Here is an 18,444-nt window from a genome sequence, read left to right as displayed (position 1 = left end):
TAGTCCCTTCCTCAAACTCATGCAATTGGTTGAACCAGTTTTTCTGTGTCAAGCCGGTTGAGAACAGTGTTTTGAGACCTACTGGTATAAACCATACAAATGGAACATTAATAGAATGGAATATTAAAGGGATAGTTTACCTAAAAATGAAAATTCTGTCATTAATTACTCATCCTCATGTTGTTCTAAACCCATAAGACCTTCATTCATCTTCTGAACACTTATGATTAACAAATTATGATATTTGATGAAATCCAAGACCTTTATGACCCTACATAGACAGCAACACAACTGACACGTTCAAGGCTCAGGTAGTAAGGACATTGATAAAATAGTCCATGTGACATCAGTGGTTCATCCGTAATGAAGCTACAAGAATACTTCTTTTTGCACAAAGAAAACAAAAATAACGACTTTCAACAATTAACAAATTCTTCCGAGTTTGTTTTTGATGCATGTTCACAACAGAATATATATATATATACAGTTGAGGTCAAAAGTTTACATCCCCCTTGCAGAATGTTCATTATTTTACCAAAATATGAGGGGTCATAAAAAATACATGTTATTTTTTTATTTAGTACTGAACTGACATATAGTTTACATATTTGTGACCCTGGACCACAAAACCAGTCTTAAGTCGCTGGGGTATATTTGTAGCAATAGCCAAAAATACATTGCATGGGTCAAAATTTTAGATTTTTCTTTTATGCCAAAAATCATTAAGAAATTAAGTAAAGTTCATGTTCCATGAAGATTTTTTGTAAAATTCCTACTGTAAACATATCAAAATGTAATTTTTGATTTGTAATATGCATTGTTAAGAACCTAATTTGGACAACTTTAAAGGTGATTTTCTCAGTCTTTTTGATTTTTTTGCATCCATTTCTGATTTCAAATAGATGTATCTCAGCCAAATATTGTCCTATCCTAACAAACTATACATCAATAGAAAGCTTATTTATTGAACTTTCATATGATGTATAAATCTCAGTTTTGTCAAATTTAACCTTATGACTGGTTTTGTGGTCCAGGGTCACATTTACATATACATATAAATATAGTTTACATATAGTCCACAAGAGAAAATAGTGGTAAATGTAACTTATTTTGTCTTCTGGTAAACATGTAAGTATCTTCTGTAGCTTCTGAAGGGCAGTACTAAATGAAAAAAAAAATAGGGTATTTAGGCAAAATAAGAAAAATTTACACATCCTCATTCCGTTCAAAAGTTTTCACCCCTGGCTCTTAATGCATCGTGTTTCCTTCTGAAGCATCAGTGAATGTTTGAACTTCTGTAATAGTTGCATATGAGTCCCTCAGTTGTCCTCGGTGTGAAAAGATCCCAAATCATAGTCATTGTTGGAAAGGGTTCAAAAATGAACTGAACATTTTTTTTTTTTTTTTTTGCAATTTGTTTTTGGGAAAAGTATTTTTATACAGCAGGAATGGCATACAAGGCCAGGAATAAATCACATTTAAAAAAATATTTTAAATAGGAAACGGTTATGTATTTTTATAACAGTTGTATTTTTGATGAAATAATTGCACCCTTTGTGACAATACAAGACTTCTTTAAAATAAAATTTTTCACCTCTATTTACACACACACAGGCACATATATGACTCAGGCAGGCAATGGATACTCATCTTGCTTATTTCAGTGGTTCCCATGGTGATGAGTGTCTGCAGGTTCATCTGAGTCCCCATGATTCATTCCTTTAGTCTCAAGAGAAAGTGCACAGCCAGTTTAATGGGTGGTAAAGGACAAATATATGACTGAGGTCTTGTTTTGTAAAGTGGGCCAATGCTGGAATTGTGTATGCGCTGGTAGCAGCTCAATAAAAGAGTCTAGTATGAGTAGATAGTATGTATTGTGTGTAACATCTGTGTGTGTATGTGTTCACAGGGCTTCTCCTATCATTGGGTACCTGCCATTTGAGGTTTTGGGGACCTCGGGTTACGATTACTACCATGTGGATGACCTGGAGCTGATAGCACAGTGTCATAAGCAATGTGAGTGTTATCTCTCTCTCTCTCTCTCTCTCTCTCTCTCTCTCTCTTTAAAAACTAGGTCAGCATACTGTCTTGGAAATTTTGTTCTGTTTGTGTGAATCACAGAGGAGCTGAAAATGCCCCTACCAGGAAAGATGAAAGAGCCTGTAAGAAGCTTTCAAATCATTTTTAGAGACTACTGATCTTTTGTGTTTGTGTGCCTGCATGTGTGTATTGCAGTGATGCAGTGTGGGAAAGGAAAATCCTGTTACTATCGGTTTCTGACTAAAGGGCAGCAGTGGATCTGGCTACAGACACACTATTACATCACATACCACCAGTGGAATTCCAAACCAGAGTTTATTGTCTGTACACACAGTGTGGTCAGGTAAAACACACAAAGCCATAATTTATCCATGTATATGGAAAGATTGTACATGCCACACACTGACAAGTACACATACTCATTTATATGCTTATAAACAAAAAACACTTTCACTCAAACACATTCAAATATTTTAGGATTAATAATAATTGTAACTTACAACTTTCACTTTAACTTTAAAAAATAGTTAATATGTTTGAACTAGTCAGCTCAAGTAATTTTTAACAGTATCTGTTGTTTGTAGGGTATGTTTCCATCTAGTGGTTAGTTTGTGTTACTACAAATCTTACAAATGTGACCCTGACCCTAGACCACAAAATCAATCTTAAGTAGCACTGGTATATTTGTAGCAATTGTACATTGTATGGTCAAAATACGCAAATTTTCTTTTATGCCAAAAATCAATAGGATATTAAGTAAAGATCACGTTCCATTAAGATCTTTTGTAAATTTCGTCCCGTAAAAATATATCAAAACTTAATTTTTGATTAGTAATATGCATTGCTAAGAACTGGACAACTCTAAAGGCAATTTTCTCAGATTTCAAATTTTCAGTTGTATCTCGGCCAAATATTGTCCTCCTGACCTATACTACCAAACCATACATGGCAAGCTTATTTATTCAGCTTTTAGATTGTGTAAATCTCAGTTTCAAAATATTTACTCTTATGGTTTTGTGGTCCTGAGTCACAAATGTGGCCTTGACTATATTTTGTGTTATAAGAATGAAAAGTAAAAACTAATGTTTTTTTCTCTTTCTAAAGCTATGCTGAAGTTCGAGCAGAGAGAAGGAGAGAGTTTGGATTGGAGGAAACCTCATCTGATATGGCAACATCCTCCATCAAGGTGCTACACATGCCCAGGAAACACACATAATGCTTTATTTTTTGCATTTTTTTTTGTTTACTGAATAGTTATTCATGTTAAAGAAATAGTTCATTCATAAATGTAGATGAGTTTGTTTCTTTATCCAAACAGATTTTTTTTTTTAAATGTAGCATTACATCACTTGCTCACCAGTGGATCCTCTGAAGTGAATGGGTGCCGTCAGAATGAGAGACGGAACAGCTGATAAAAACATAACAATAATCCACAAGTAATCCACACAACTCTAGTCCATCACTTAACTACTTATGAAGCAAAAACTGTGTTTGTAAAAAAAACTGTTTATTAAGGCATTTTAACAAACCATTCTGACCGGAATACCACTCCTCTATCTATAACATTGCTTTTCCTTAAAAAATATTAATCTTGTCTGAATTAGATGAGAAATAGGCACAAGCATAGTTTACAAGTAAAAACAGTTCTGAACAAATATATATCACTGTATTTTGATGTAAGAGGCCAACAGGGTATGGACCTTTTTATCATAATCCATAAGTGTTATTATGGATTATGGACTAATATTTTGGCCAAAAGCAATGGTTTGAAGTTAAAATGCCTTAATGATCTTTTTTTTTCTTACAAAAACTCAGCTTGTCACTTCACAAGACATTAACTGATCGTCTGAATGTGGATTACTTGTGGATGTTTTTATCAGCTGTTTTGACTCTCATTCTAACGGCACCCATTCACTGCAGAGGATCCATCGGTGGACAAGTATGTAATGCTACACTTCTCCAAATCTGTTCTGATGAAGAAACAAACTCATCTACATCTTGAAAGGCCTTAGGATGAGTACATTTTCAGCAAATATTCCTTTTTGGGTGAGCTATTCCTTGAATATGTTTTGTGTGTGTAGGGGCAGGAGGTGTTTTTGGACATGTGTCCTCCTTTGGAAGCTCCACGGGAAAGAATCAGCAGCGCTCGATCGGTGTCATCACAAAGCTCTAGAAAGTCATCACACACAGCACTGTCTGACTCTGCATGTGAGTACAAACACATACCTCTGCTAACACTCTGCACTTATGAGGTGAATCAGGGGATCATGTGAAAGCCTGTGTGCATCTTTGTCCACAGCAAACTCATCGGTGAGGTACACAGAAGCTTGCACGCCATCACGGCAGTCTGCTTCCATCGGTCCTGAGAAGACTTCCAGCAGAATGCCACATAGTGGATCAAAGGTACAAACATGATCGTCATCATCATCATTTAATGTTGAAAACAGTGCTGCTTGTGATGAATCCTTGAAGAATAGAACGTTTAAAAGAACAGCATTTATTTAAAATAGAGATCTTTAGTAACAAAGTAAAAAATATTATAAGATATATAAGATATATACTCTTATATGAGATCAATTTAATGCATCCTTGCTGAATAAGATAATTTATTTTCTTTAATCATACTGACTCCAAATCTTTGTACGGTTGTGTGTGTTAGTCTGTGTGTGTGTATCTGAACGTTTCGTCTCTCTGTTTTAGACCCTGATTCAGAGGCAGAGCTCCTCTGAGCCCACGTCACTCTCCCCCTCCTGCAGTCAGCATTCCACTATGGTCAGCCTCTCTTTCTTTCCCCTCTTTTCCCTCTGTCCCTCTTTCTCTTCATGTGTAAGTAAAGCTACCAATTACCATTGATTGGGTGATGGTGCCCAATCAGTGGCGGCTACTGGTCTGTCAAATAGGGGAAGCTCATTTTCGGCCTACATCATAAAATTGTCTATTTATTTAAAAGTAAATTCTGCCCTACGTTCCTTTTCAAGAAAATGGTCTGTGACCCTGTCGTACCAACTAGCCTACTATATGAATGAATGAATGAACGATCTAAAAAAAAAAAATAAACTCTGTAAAAGTGAAACAAGGAATGTGGTGTATAATTGTGTGAAATGTATGATGAAAATCAAGCAATTTCGCCAAGCAAATATAAAGAAATAGGTTGCAGCAGTTTTTATTTCGACTGAACTTGAGAAATCCACGATGGGACTGAGCGCGAATAGCTTCAGTGATTCCTTATAGTACAAAATCGCTGTCAGTCAAAAGGATATGCAATCTTTCGACAGTCCAGGCCAGCCCACTCCTCATTCACCCCCAGAGACGCTGAGCGTCCGTGGGCGGGACATAATCGCAGCGTTTATCCAATGACCGTCTAGTTTCAAAGCACTGAAAAAAAACGTTCAAAGCAGCCCCATTGAAGTCAATGGACGCTGAGCTTCAATGGGGAAATGCACTGTGACGCTACGGGAATGTATGAGAAGAAAATCAAGTCAGCCGACCTGCTATGTCTAACTGATTCTGAACGAACTCGTCTTTGAGATGAACGTTTTCTAACGCATTTTTAGTCAATAAAATATTAATACAATAGTACGTAATTTGACCATTAATTTTGTGACATTATAGGGGAAGCTGAGCTTCCCTTGCAGTCTTAAAGAAATCGCCACTGTGCCCAATCTAGAACCTTTACACATATTTCTGCTGTAGGAAAATGTTTTTGTACTGGCCCCCAAAAAAAATCAGCTGGGCTCAAACCAAGGACTGCTAGTATCAGAGGCCAGGGCTGTCCTGCATAAAAATGCATTAAGAGGATTGTCTTAAATCGCCCCATGATTTACTCATCCTCAACCCATCCTAGGTAATATATGACTTTCTTCTTTCAGACGAATACAATTGGAGTTAAATTAATAAATGTCCTGGCTCTTTCAAAGCTTTATAATGACAGTTAATGGGTGTTGAGATTTCAAACTCGAATAAAGAGCATCCATCCATCATAAAAAGTAACCCACACGACTCCAGGGGGTTAATAAAGGCCTCTTAAAGGGAACTGATGCGTTTGTGTAATATTTTACAACTTTATAAACTGCAATGTCTAGCTTCTGCTATCTGTTGTAGGGCATTCACTAGACACAGACAATACAGCAGTTGATGAAGGACATAGGCGTAGTGTAAGCTCCTAATTCACCGGTCATGAATTAGAAGTACAAAATTAGTGTTTTTAAAGAAAATGTTAGAGGATTTTGATATAAACCAAGAGACTGCTGGAATGCTAACTCTCACCTGCAAGCTTATTGTAGTTAGCGAAAACTAGAGAAGTTTTAAATCTGGAAATTTTTCTTACACAAACACATCAATTAACTTTAGAAGACCTTTATCAACCCCAGTACTTTTTATGATGGATGGATGCTCTTTATTGGACTTCAAAACCTCAACGCCCATCGCCTGCCATTATAAAGCTTGAAAGAGCAAGGACATTTATTATATTTAATATATTTAATACATTTAATATTTAATATAACTCCGATTACATTCGTCTAAAAGAAGAAAGTCATATACACTTAGGATGGCTAAAGGCTAAGTAAATCATGGAGTAAAACCTCTAAAAATGCAGCCATCTTATTTTCCTTGTGCATCTAAAATAAAACTCTTTAAAAAAATCTGAATAAAGTTTGTGTATGTACAGTACTGTTAGTTGATTGCTATAAATTGTATTTGTTACAGCTTTGCCCATTGCAGCTCGCAGTGGCATTAAAAATTTGATCCAAATTGTCTCCTAAAATAACTTTTCAAAGTGTTATGGAATAATGGAATAATGTTGTTGGTCACATCTTCATTCGGCTCAGTGGAAAAAATCTCACAGTTTCCAAAAGGTGGAAAAGGGCTGTGTGGTTGCTCTTGACTCCTTTTGAATATTTGAGTGTTTTCTCAATGTTATGTGTGCTTGTGGGTTGCAGACACAGTCTCTGTACGGATTCCAGCAGCCTCAGTTAGGCGTCATGCATCAGCTAAAGGAGCAGCTAGAAGAGCGGACACGCATCCTACAGGCCGACATCAAAACACAACAACAAGAGCTGCATGACATTAAAGAGAAACTACAACTCGCTAATCTCCAGGTACATGCACATAATTATTAACATGCAGTATTGTCTTTATCTGTGCAAATTTGGGTCAGGTAGAATACATCAAACATAGAAAATATGCCCCCCCTAGCCTGCATTTATTTGATCAAAAACACAGTGGAAACAGATTGTAAAATATGAATACAGTTTAAAATAACCGTTTTTAATTTTTGCTTTGAAAATGTTTTTTAATTCTGTGATAGCAAAGAGGAAATTTCAGCAGCCATTACACCAGTCTTCAGTGTCACATGATCCTTCAGAAATCATATGCTATTCTAATTCATTTTAATATGGTTACTTGGTGACCAAGAAACATTTGTTATACATATCAGTGTTGAAAACAGTTAACACTTTTGTGGAAACTGTGATACTTTTTAAGGATTCTTTGATGAATGGATAACATTTATTTGAAATAGAAATCTTTTGTAACATTATAAATGACTTTGCTGTCACTTTTAAATCAATTTAATGCATCACTGCTAAAACAAAACATTTATTAAAAACATTTTACTTTTACTTTTGAACTGTAGTGTAATTATACAAAATTCCTTCTCTGTGGAAAAAAAGCTACTTGTATTCAGAGAGGAAGTTTGTTTTGGTGTCTGACTTTATTTTTACAACTAAAACCGTCTGGTTCTAAGCAGTGTGTTTGGATCTGTGTTTGCAGATGTTACTCCAGCAGCCGATACAGGGAGAGTTTGCCACTTCTGGTCTGCAGCAGCAGCAACAGCAGCAGCAGCAGCAGCAGCAGGGTCCAGGCAGGCCGTCTCAACACAGCACCCACCCCAAACCTCAACACTGTGTTTCACATTCATCACACACGCTGCTCAGAGAACAGCCCAGTAGCTCATCTGCTCAGGTACATATAAAAGTACACCCAGCACACATATATGCATATTACTCACTCACAGACTCCTACAATTATGGATGTCCTGTTTGTGTGTGTTAGGCGCAGCAGAGACTGGTTCAGACTGGACACATGCAGGCCGTCAGTGTTCCAATGCAGACACACACCAGTCTCACCACACCCTTCTATAGCAACCCAATGATGTTCTCACCCAACCACGGACACCGGACCCAACACGACACACACTGCCAAAGACAGACACACACCGACTACAGCCAGGATGGACAGCTACGGTAACAACATACTTTAACACACAGAAAAACACTGTTTACTGTTGCAAAAGAACATTGTAAAGGCCTGTTCACACAAAGACAAATGTTCAGTGTGAAAATTTGGTCCAATAATCCAGAAAATTCATAATCCTAACCTTTATCCTAACCCAGACAGTGATTCATCTTTTATGAATCATTAAAGGGCTAGTTCACCCAAAAATGTAAATTCTGTCATTAATTACTCACCCTCATGTCTTTACAAACCCGTAAGACCTTCGTTCATCTTCGGAATACAAATTCTGATATTTTTGATGAAATCTGAGAGCTTCCTGACCCTGCATAGACAGCAATGTAACTACCACGTTCAAGGGCAAGATAGGTAGTAAGAACATCATTAAAATACCATATTGGTCCGATTATAAGAGAACCCTGATTATAAGACGACCCCCCTTTTTCAAGATGTACCTTTTGGAAAAAGGCTTTTTGAAAACCAAATCTTGTATTTTATTAAGAAAAAACATTTTTTCTTAAATTATTTTCATTTTGCATATTATTTTTCCTATCTTAATTTTTGTTTTGAAAGTATGGTAAATACTGGTAAAATGTACCAACAATCATATTTAAAAATATACACACTTTGATATACCATAACAATAACAGGTAGCCCATATGAATTATATAAGAATTAGGCAATCCATTTCATAGGAGCCTATCAAAATTTCATTAACAGTAAAAGTGAAATCTTTTTGTACAGTAGTCTTTAAATATGGGTACTGCCTTACGTTTTAAAATCAGTTACAGAGGAATTTTGGTCCTATCAGGTTAACATGAATGTCACAACAACTCGCAATCTTATAACATTATGATATGCATTACATTACTTACATTACTTACGTACATTACCTATTTCTTGGCACACTCGTTTTACGTGTATTTGGCATATTGTTGTGGGTGTGTTATCGACATGTTTAAGTCTAGACCCTAAATATAAGATGGACGCATTTTTTTCAGATGTAAAAAAATATGTGACCCTGGACCACAAAACCAGTCATAAGGTTAAATTTGACAAAACTGAGATTTATACATCATATGAAAGCTCAATAAATAAGCTTTCTATTGATGTATGGTTTGTTAGGATAGGACAATATTTGGCTGAGATACATCTATTTGAAATCAGAAATCTGAGGATGCAAAAAAATCAAAAAGACTGAGAAAATCACCTTTAAAGTTGTCCAAATTAGGTTCTTAACAATGCATATTACAAATCAAAAATTACATTTTTATATGTTTACAGTTGGAATTTTACAAAAAATCTTCATGGAACATGAACTTTACTTAATTTCTTAATGATTTTTGGCATAAAAGAAAAATCAAAAATTTTGACCCATGCAATGTATTTTTGGCTATTGCTACAAATATACCCCAGCGACTTAAGACTGGTTTTGTGGTCCAGGGTCACATATTGTCTTATATTCAGGTCAATATGGTAGTCAATGTGACAGTGTCAGTGGTTCAACTGTAATTGTATGAAGCTACAAAAATACTTCTTGTGTGCAAAGAAAACATAACAAAAAAAACTTTATTCAACAATTTCTTCTCTTCTGTGTCAGTACCATGACACATGCGTGTGTATTCCTCTGATTGACTAAATGTCCTTACTACATTTCCGGGCCTTGAATGTGTTAGTTGCGTTTCTGTCTATACAGGGCCAGAAAGTTTTTAGATTTCATAAAAAAAACTTTAGTATGTGTTTCGAAAATAAACAAAGATCTCAAAAGTTTGGAATTACGTGAGGTTGAGTAATTAATGATAGAATTTTCATTATTGGGTGAACTATCCCTTTAAAATATTGGCATCCGGGATGACAAGAGACCAGAGAATGATGTGTAAACTGTACTTTTTTTAAAGCACAGCTTAAATATATGATATGAATAAATAGTGCTTATAAATGGCTTTAGATGGTATTCTCAGTTAAAAAGAGTAGAGGCTTGGAGCCCAAAACAGTATTCCGTGCATCACAACTTAACCTGAAGTGCCAACTACAGCCAGAGAGTAAATTTGCACTTTCATTCACCCCGTCTCCCATTTTTTATGCATTGGTCTGGACAGAGAAATTTCTCAAAAAAATCTGACAGAATTTCAGTGCTAAACATTTATGTTGCTGCCTGTCTTTTATAGTATTCTAACCGTTAAACCTCTAAATTCAAATTGCTAAAATCTATGGCTGCCCCCTAATAATTGACTAACAGTTAATCGAGGAGAAGAAGGCTTGGTTGACCAAAATTTTATTAGTCGCAGGAAAAAAAATTCTACAGGAAGTGGCGAAGTCACGCAGTCCGTGACAGACAGATCATTAACGGCTGGTCTATGTGGTAATATAGTACATCGGACAGGATATCCAAATGCTCACATATCATTGATCAACCTCAAATATGACTTTCATTTGAAAAAGTAATGTAGTAGCAATTTTACATGGCTGCTTAATCTAATGTTAACCTAGAAAAATATGCACTATTCAAGTGTCACTTACTGCATGACAGATGGAGGCACCGGTGCCGTCTCTTGCTCTTAAAATACTCCATCAATTTTGGTCATACAGATAACAGTAATACATCTTTCGAATCTGTAAAGACTTTACATTTATTTATGTGCACTCAGAATAACAACAAAACATTGCACTTTTGTGAAATAATTAAAGTAAACAGGATGCGCTTTCTGCCACCTTGGTCTCTGTAAACTTTAGCGTAAAACTTTGTGTATACTGCTTACAGACATGAAAAATATATATTTGTAGAGAGTGAAGTTTCTACTTTCAAATGAACCAATTCAAATAGAAAATAGATATTCCATATGAAACCTGCATACAGGCGAATAACTACTGCGGAGATTACCAGTCAGTGTCGCCGACTTCATATCTTAAGCCGAAAACAAAGAAAGCTAGTTTATCAATGAATTATTAAAATGTTAATGCAGACTCTTTGCTGTTTTTTCCCCAGACACATTCATAATTATTATATCTGCCGGTGCGCTGTGACAAGCTTTTTTGAGTGTAAACAATTAAAGGCTCATTATTATGATTTATATGGTTTGTTAATAAACGTGCAACTATTAGTCAACTAATGCTTAAAATGAACAACTACTAGTCGACCAGAAAAATCTTTAGTTGAGGGCAGGCCTACTAAAATCAGACATTTATAATTGTGTTCTAGAAATCTGAAGAAAACTATCTAGAGGCTAATACAGTACTGACTGGAACGACTTATTTGGCTGTTTTTAATTTTAATAAATAAACATTTTCTGATTGGTAGAGTGAGGGAGCCTTCTGATTTTAGTAATGTTACAGAATGTGTGATTGTAACAAACATGTTCCCTGATTTGATCAGTAATATCATGGGGGGTGTTTTTGGATTGGTAGGATGCTACTAAACCAACCAATGCAGACGCTTGTACCAGACAGCAATGGGGGGGCCCAGTCTTCCCAATGCAGCTCAACAACTATTCAACAAACCAAGTGAGTGTGTGTGAGCAGCATGATGGCCCCAAAAGACATAGACAGAATGGTCGGCTGAATTTGGAAGTGCGTACTACTCTTACTATTTCTGCCGTAACAGAAATAGTATGAGTAGTATGCTAGCATACAATTAAAAATTCACCAATAATGTTTGTGTGTTACAGATATCCTCTGGACCAGCAGATGATGGCTCCTTCCTTCCCTGTGCAGCAGGTGAATTGTAACGCTGTGCTTGTCCCTTCCCCCGTCTTCACCTCACCAATCATGATCCCCCATAATAGTTTCATCACCCATCAGGCCACGCCCACCTACACGTCTCACCCGTCGGCTGCCCAACACAGCTTACCACTACAACAACCTCAGCAGTTCTTTCAGGTAAACAAACACAAATTTGATTTCTTGTGATTTAGATGTACAGATCTGAATCATATATGACTCTGGACAACAAAACCAAAAAGAGCCTTAAAGGTCCACTGAAGTGCCTTGAAACACGCAGCGTTATTCTATGTGGTGACGTACTTTTAACTGAAACAAAAACATATCGCCTAGCCCCGCCCACTTATTTTGAATAGCCAATAGCGTTCCATTTATATCTGCTCGGGCCAGAGCCGTTGAGCTCGGTAAAGCCGCATTTGTGAGCTTATGACCACTACAGACTAATAAATTATCCCACATATTCAATATGAAACTCTTGCTAAAACAAAATAGTAATCATAATCATGCTGAGGCTGTGTAGTTTAATACATGCCGATCGCACATATGAGCGCATATGATCTGCTCGTGTATTGCGTCTCAGTGTAGGGGGCGGGACACTACGGACTCTAGAGAGCATTTGATTGGACAGAACGTTTGATGAGAAACTGAAGTGCACGGTGATATCATTAAAATTGTTGCTTCATATTGGCGGAAGTGACGAGACTGTAAGTTTTGAATGCCCATATCTTGTGAACGCGAATTTTGTCGTTGTTTTAAAGCACACTATCTTATAGATAATCTTAAGGGTAATATATTCATACTAAAAGCCAAAAAACTTTAATTTTGATTTCAGGGGGACTTTAAAGGAGTAGTTCACAGCAAAAATTTACAGATAGTGTACTTACCCCATTGTCATCCAAGATGTTCATGTCTTTCTTTCTTCAGTCATAAAGAAATAGTTTTTTTTTTTTTTTTTTTGAGGAAAACATTTCAGGAATTATCTCCATATAGTTTACTTCTCTGGTGCCCGTAAGTGTAAACTTCCAAAATGCAGTTTAATTAATTTAATTTATATACTTTTTAACCTCAAATGCTCGTAGACAGTTCACTCTCTATAGATATATTTTTCATGTCTGTAAACAGTATACACAGAGTTTTACGCTAAAGTTTACAGAGGCCAAGGAGGCAGAAAGCGCATCCTGTTTGCTTTAATTATTTTACAAAAGCTCAACGTTTCGTTGAGATTTTGAGTGCACACAAATAAATGTAAAGTCTTTACAGATTCGAAAGATGTATTACTGTTGTATGTATGACCAAAAAACTCCCATCTTATTTTCTCCTCCAACTTCGAAATCATCCTACATCCTTGATTAGTAATATGCATTGCCAAAATCTTCATTTGGACAACGTTAAAGGTGATCCTGACAATCCATACATCAACGGAAATCTCATTTATTCAGCTTTTTAGCTTTCTCAATTTAAAAAAAAAAATTATCATTATGACTGGTTTTGTTCTCCAAGGTCACATATTGTCTTGAATCATGTTCTCTGATTCATATGAATGATGCCTTAAGAGCATTCTGTTAACCAAATATCTTCCTTTTTCTCTCATTAAGATGCAGCCTCAGGGTCTGATTCACAGTGCTCCCACTCAGGCCTTATTCCACACCCCTAATGTTCCGCAGCAAAGCACTGTGGGATACGTTCAGCCACAACAGCAGCAACAGCAGCAGCAACAGCAGCATCATCACTCACAGTCCGGCAACCTGTCGGACTACAGAAACATGCTCCCACGGTAGCCCCGCCACCTGGGAAAAGCCAAGAGGTTGCCGGGAAAGCGCGCTGAGCGTTTAGCTCTGAAAGGCATGATGGGAAGGGACTCTCTCGGCTCAGGGGAAGGCTCGCTCCCGAGCCTAACCAAAATCGAGAAAGCCAAAGTCCCTCAAAGTTCCCATGACAGCAAAGGATGGTGATAATGCCACAAGGCCCAAGGACTCTGCATGCAGAGGATGCTGGGATACGTCGGAGGAGCCCGCAGGGTCGTGACCCATCTGTTTTCACGTAGACAGGGGTCACAGAGCAGTCAAGCAGGTGCTTTGATCGATACGTAAAGGACAGAAAGCCGTGGAGGTTTTTTGGTACTGTAATGTTACAGTTATCTGGACTTTTCAACACACAAACCTACACAAAATCAACGGATCAAGTAATGCCTTGACAGAGCGTAAACTCCACTGCGTGTGTTCTGTCCTCAAACTAAAAAGAGAAATCGCCCCACCAACAAGAAGAAAATCACAGTTATGAACTGCTTTTCATGCATCATATTTCATGTGTGTGTGCTGATGGGAGGAGCTGGGCATAATTCAGCTAAAACCCAAATATGTTTCAAAAAATGTGGCTGTTATGATGTCTAGAGCAGGTTTCGGGCCCCTCCTGTAAGTATGTTAACGCTAACGTAAAGAAACTTGAATCACGTTGTATATTTCAAATATTTAAGAACAATTTAAAAGTTCGCACTAGGGCAAACTTTCCTACTGCTGAGTTTAACTCAATCCCTGTTACTCTGTTTCTCGATCCACTGTACTGTACTGTACATATACACACATTGAGTTGCGGATCATCATATTTCAGTACTTTTATTTCATATTTAGATTGGCGTCTAAACATAGCTCGAACAGTACTTTGAGTTTTGTGGTCCACACAGTAGATCTACATTGATTTGATGTCAGCATGAGCACATCAGAAGTGCTTTAATATTTAGTTTCAGTATTACACAGGGATGAAGCTCTGTCTAATTTATGCTTCGTAGAAGAGGGACTTTGTGATTGTTTTACGGTGGTGGGCGCAAGTGCCGCAGCAGTTAAACTGCAAAAATGAAGAAATAAAATAAGACAATAATGCAGGTTGAATGATTGAAGACAATCATAATGTCAGGGCTGCAGAAATGGAAATGTTCTCATCTGCCTGTCACTTGGGCAAAGTGTTTCACAAATACAACTCAAATATTAGTTAAAAAAACACTTTTTATTGTTTCCCATTACATTTTTGTTAAATTATTTTCGGGGAGTTCAAAAGGGCAACATTTGTAGATGTTCTGGAAAGAATACTAACATACACGCAAATAGGAAAAAATCTGACAATCGGAAAAAATCTGTTAATATTTTTTTTTTTTCTTTGCTGGGACTTCAAGCTGCACTTTCCTCTGTCCTGTCACGCATAGCACATTTAAAGACTGGTGCTGATTATTTTATTTTTAATTTTTTTTTAAATGGAGAAAATTTTGTTCAAGACAGTCTAAGATCATGTGCCCTTCTGCATGTTGTGCAATGCAAATCGAAAAACAAGAATGTGTGTAATTTATACTTATCGAAGAGATTTTCGTTTTTAGTCAGGTATGTTTTCTTGTATTAGCAAGAAATGCTTCGTATTAGTAAAAGCCAATGTGCTGTTTGAATGAAAACAAAGTATTTTTGTACAAAAAAGATCCTCGACATTCCTGCAGTCATGTACAGAAGTGTGAAACTCCCTGACGCTCTCAGGTTAATCTTTAGATCAAATCAGATACTACAAAATACACTCAAAAGAAGCACTCCAGAGATTATTTTTACATTACAAATCTTCCATTCCCAAGAGCTCATTTACATCTGCCCACCTGAAGCATTTCTAAATGTTTGTGAATCAACTGGTTCATCTCTGCATTTCGTTCTGCCTCCCTGGAGTGGCACTAGAAAAGACGAAGAAGATGTTCGGTGTGTTTGTCTTTTAGACACTGTGTTTCAGAATACTGGGTGTTTTTAAATCAGTGCCTCCCATTTATCACCTTCTGCTGCTCTGAGATTATCTTTGGGTCTCACAAATGCTCTTTATGTCTCTAGACATGAGAGAAACTACACTTTGAGTCAGAATTAACTGTAAATTTTAGGTTAATCCACGTACGAATCCATCTCAAGTGTTTAAGAACACTGTAGCTGGTCTAAGCTGCTTACTAGGTGGTCATTAGCTGCTCCAATAGTTACTAACTTAGGGTGGTGAACCTGGTTTTTGGACAAGCTATAAAATAGCTTCCATGTTCCTAAAGCAGTTTGGAAACATTACTTTCAAAATGAGTAGGACAAATAAATCCAAAGGGTGCTACTTAAGCCAGTTGCCATTGTGATGGCCACTTTAGAGTGTGCATCGTCCTCTGAATAAAAAAACTAGCTGCTTTCGCCCTTCACTTAAAGAAGTAGTTCACTTTCAGAACAAAAATTTACAGATAATGTACTCACCCCCTTCAAGATGTTCATGTCTGTCTTTCCTCAGTCGTAAGGAAATTATGTTTTTTGAAGAAAAACATTTCAGGATTTCCCTCCATATAATGGACTTTTATGGTGCCCCCGAGTTTGAACTTCCAAACTGCAGCTTCAAAGGGCTCCAAACGATCACAGCCGAGGAAAGAAGGGTCTTCTCTCGCAAAACGATCGGTTATTTTCTAAAACAAATTAAAATTGATATACTTTTTAACCTCAAATGCTCGTCTTGTGTAGGTCTGTGTGTACTCTGTGTAGAGACTATAAAGTATATAAATTGTAAATGTTTTTAGAAAATAACTAATCGTTTTGCTAGATAAGCCCTTCGCTTTGATCATTTAGAATCCTTTGAAACTCCATTTAAACTGCATTTTGGAAGTTCAAACTCTGGGGCACCATAGAAGTCCATTATATGGAGAGAAATCCTGAAATGTTTTCCTCAAAAAACACCATTTCTTTACGACTGAAGAAAGAAAGACATGAACATCTTGGATGACAAGGGGGTGAGTACATTATCTGTAAATTTTTGTTCTGAAAGTGAACTACTCCTTTAATGCCCATTTGTGGCGTTTTCATGAAATATGTTGCCATCCAGGCTCCAATGTTTAGTTTCAGATGTTTCATGAGTTAAAGGTTTGACTGTTTGGCAAACATGCAGGTGTTTTTGTCTTTGCTCTTTGTGTTCATTGATTGAGTTGTGAATGGTAGATGAAAACTGTACTGACTCTCATCTTTCTCTTTTCGTCCTGTGAAACTATGCTCTGGTTGTGGAGACTGCACTTTATTCTTTTTTCCTTCTTGTCTCTTTTGCTTTGTGCTCTTTCTCTCTCTTTTTCTCTGGCCTGAATTTCTCCCCAAAAGTGTCTGTTCTGATGAGGTTTTAGGCCTCCTGGATTTGTGAGTGTATGTGTTCTATGTGTTACCTGAACAGGTGACATCAGGTGACATGGTCAATGCATTTATATTCTACCAGGTGAGGGGAAGAGATGGAAAACGACACCTGGTATAAACAGCCATCTCTGCTGATACTCTGCAGAAAATACATGAAAGATATTGTAATATAAGATATACAAAAAATGTTTAGAAAATATATAGTTGTTTATTTTATAAGATGTCAAATAGATTGAAATAAATTTATATACAGTGTATGATTTGAAAGTAAAAACAGAGGTATTTTGTAACAGATTAATTATTGAAGTGTCTTACTTTGGGGGGACATAAAGCTTTCTGTTTGTCAGTTCAGCGAGTTGATGTTGCACAGTCGATGTATGGCTTGTTTTCCCCCTTTTATTCTTCTGTGTACATATACCATCACAACAAGCTTTAACATATTGTTAATATTGTTTTAAAAGAAATTAATAATAAAAAAAAGTTTACATTCTGAAACAGTTTGGATGTTATACTGTCTCTTGATTACTTTTTAATCCACACTATTTTTTTAAACAAAATACATTTTGCATTTTAAGAGGGATCATACAAAATGTGTATTTTTTTAGTACTGACCTAAATAAGATATTTCACATAAAATGTTTACATATAATCCACAAGAGAAAATAAGTTAAGTTTATAAATTCAACTATTTTCAAAAGTTTGCATACACTTGATTTCTAATACTCTGCTTATACCTGAATAATCCACATCTGTTGTTTTTAAGTGACAGTTGTTCATGAGTCCCTTGTTTGTCCTGAACAGTTAAACTGCCTGCTGTTCTTTAGAAAAATCCTTCAGATGTCACAAGCGCTTTGGTTTTTCAGTATTTTTGTGTATTTGAACCCTTTCCAACAATGATTGTATGATTTTGAGATCCATCTTTTCACACTGAGGACAACTGAGCGACTCATATGCAACTATTACAGATTCAAGATTCAAACACTTACTAATGCTTCAGAAGAAAACTCAAAGCATTAAGTAAATAAATTTGAACATCAGGGTAAATTTCACATATTCTGCCTTCTGGGAAACATGTAAGTAGCTTCTGTAGCTTCAGAGAGGGAGTACTAAATAAAAAAAAAAAGATATTTAGGCAAAATAAGAAAAACGTACACATCTACATACTGTTCAAAAGTTTTCACCCCAAGCTCCTTCTGACGCATCAGTGAGCCTTCTGTAATAACATGCATTTTGTATGATCCCTGTTATTTTGGTCAAATAATGAACATTTTGCAGATTCTGCCAGGTGTATGTAAAC

At 36.5% G+C, this 18,444-nt stretch overlaps 1 protein-coding gene across 1 annotated transcript in view; it reads left to right on the top strand.

The window, feature by feature from the left end:
• npas2 (neuronal PAS domain protein 2) overlaps nt 1-17,642 on the top strand; it is an 83,077-nt gene extending 65,435 nt beyond the window's left edge. The window contains exons 11-22 of the mRNA XM_073840387.1: nt 1,910-2,016; nt 2,236-2,383; nt 3,145-3,226; nt 4,122-4,248; nt 4,340-4,443; nt 4,741-4,812; nt 6,981-7,139; nt 7,813-8,004; nt 8,095-8,285; nt 11,680-11,775; nt 11,940-12,150; nt 13,587-17,642. Coding sequence (XP_073696488.1) covers nt 1,910-2,016; nt 2,236-2,383; nt 3,145-3,226; nt 4,122-4,248; nt 4,340-4,443; nt 4,741-4,812; nt 6,981-7,139; nt 7,813-8,004; nt 8,095-8,285; nt 11,680-11,775; nt 11,940-12,150; nt 13,587-13,769 — 1,672 coding nt within the window. The 3' untranslated portion in view covers nt 13,770-17,642. The remainder of the gene's footprint in view (nt 1-1,909; nt 2,017-2,235; nt 2,384-3,144; nt 3,227-4,121; nt 4,249-4,339; nt 4,444-4,740; nt 4,813-6,980; nt 7,140-7,812; nt 8,005-8,094; nt 8,286-11,679; nt 11,776-11,939; nt 12,151-13,586) is intronic.
• Nucleotides 17,643-18,444: the final 802 nt, after the last annotated feature.

The sequence above is a fragment of the Garra rufa genome, chromosome 5, assembly GCF_049309525.1.
Source record: "Garra rufa chromosome 5, GarRuf1.0, whole genome shotgun sequence".
NCBI classification, from domain to species: domain Eukaryota; kingdom Metazoa; phylum Chordata; class Actinopteri; order Cypriniformes; family Cyprinidae; genus Garra; species Garra rufa.
Note: the sequence above shows the minus strand (reverse complement) of the source record. Positions and strands in the feature narration are given on the sequence as shown.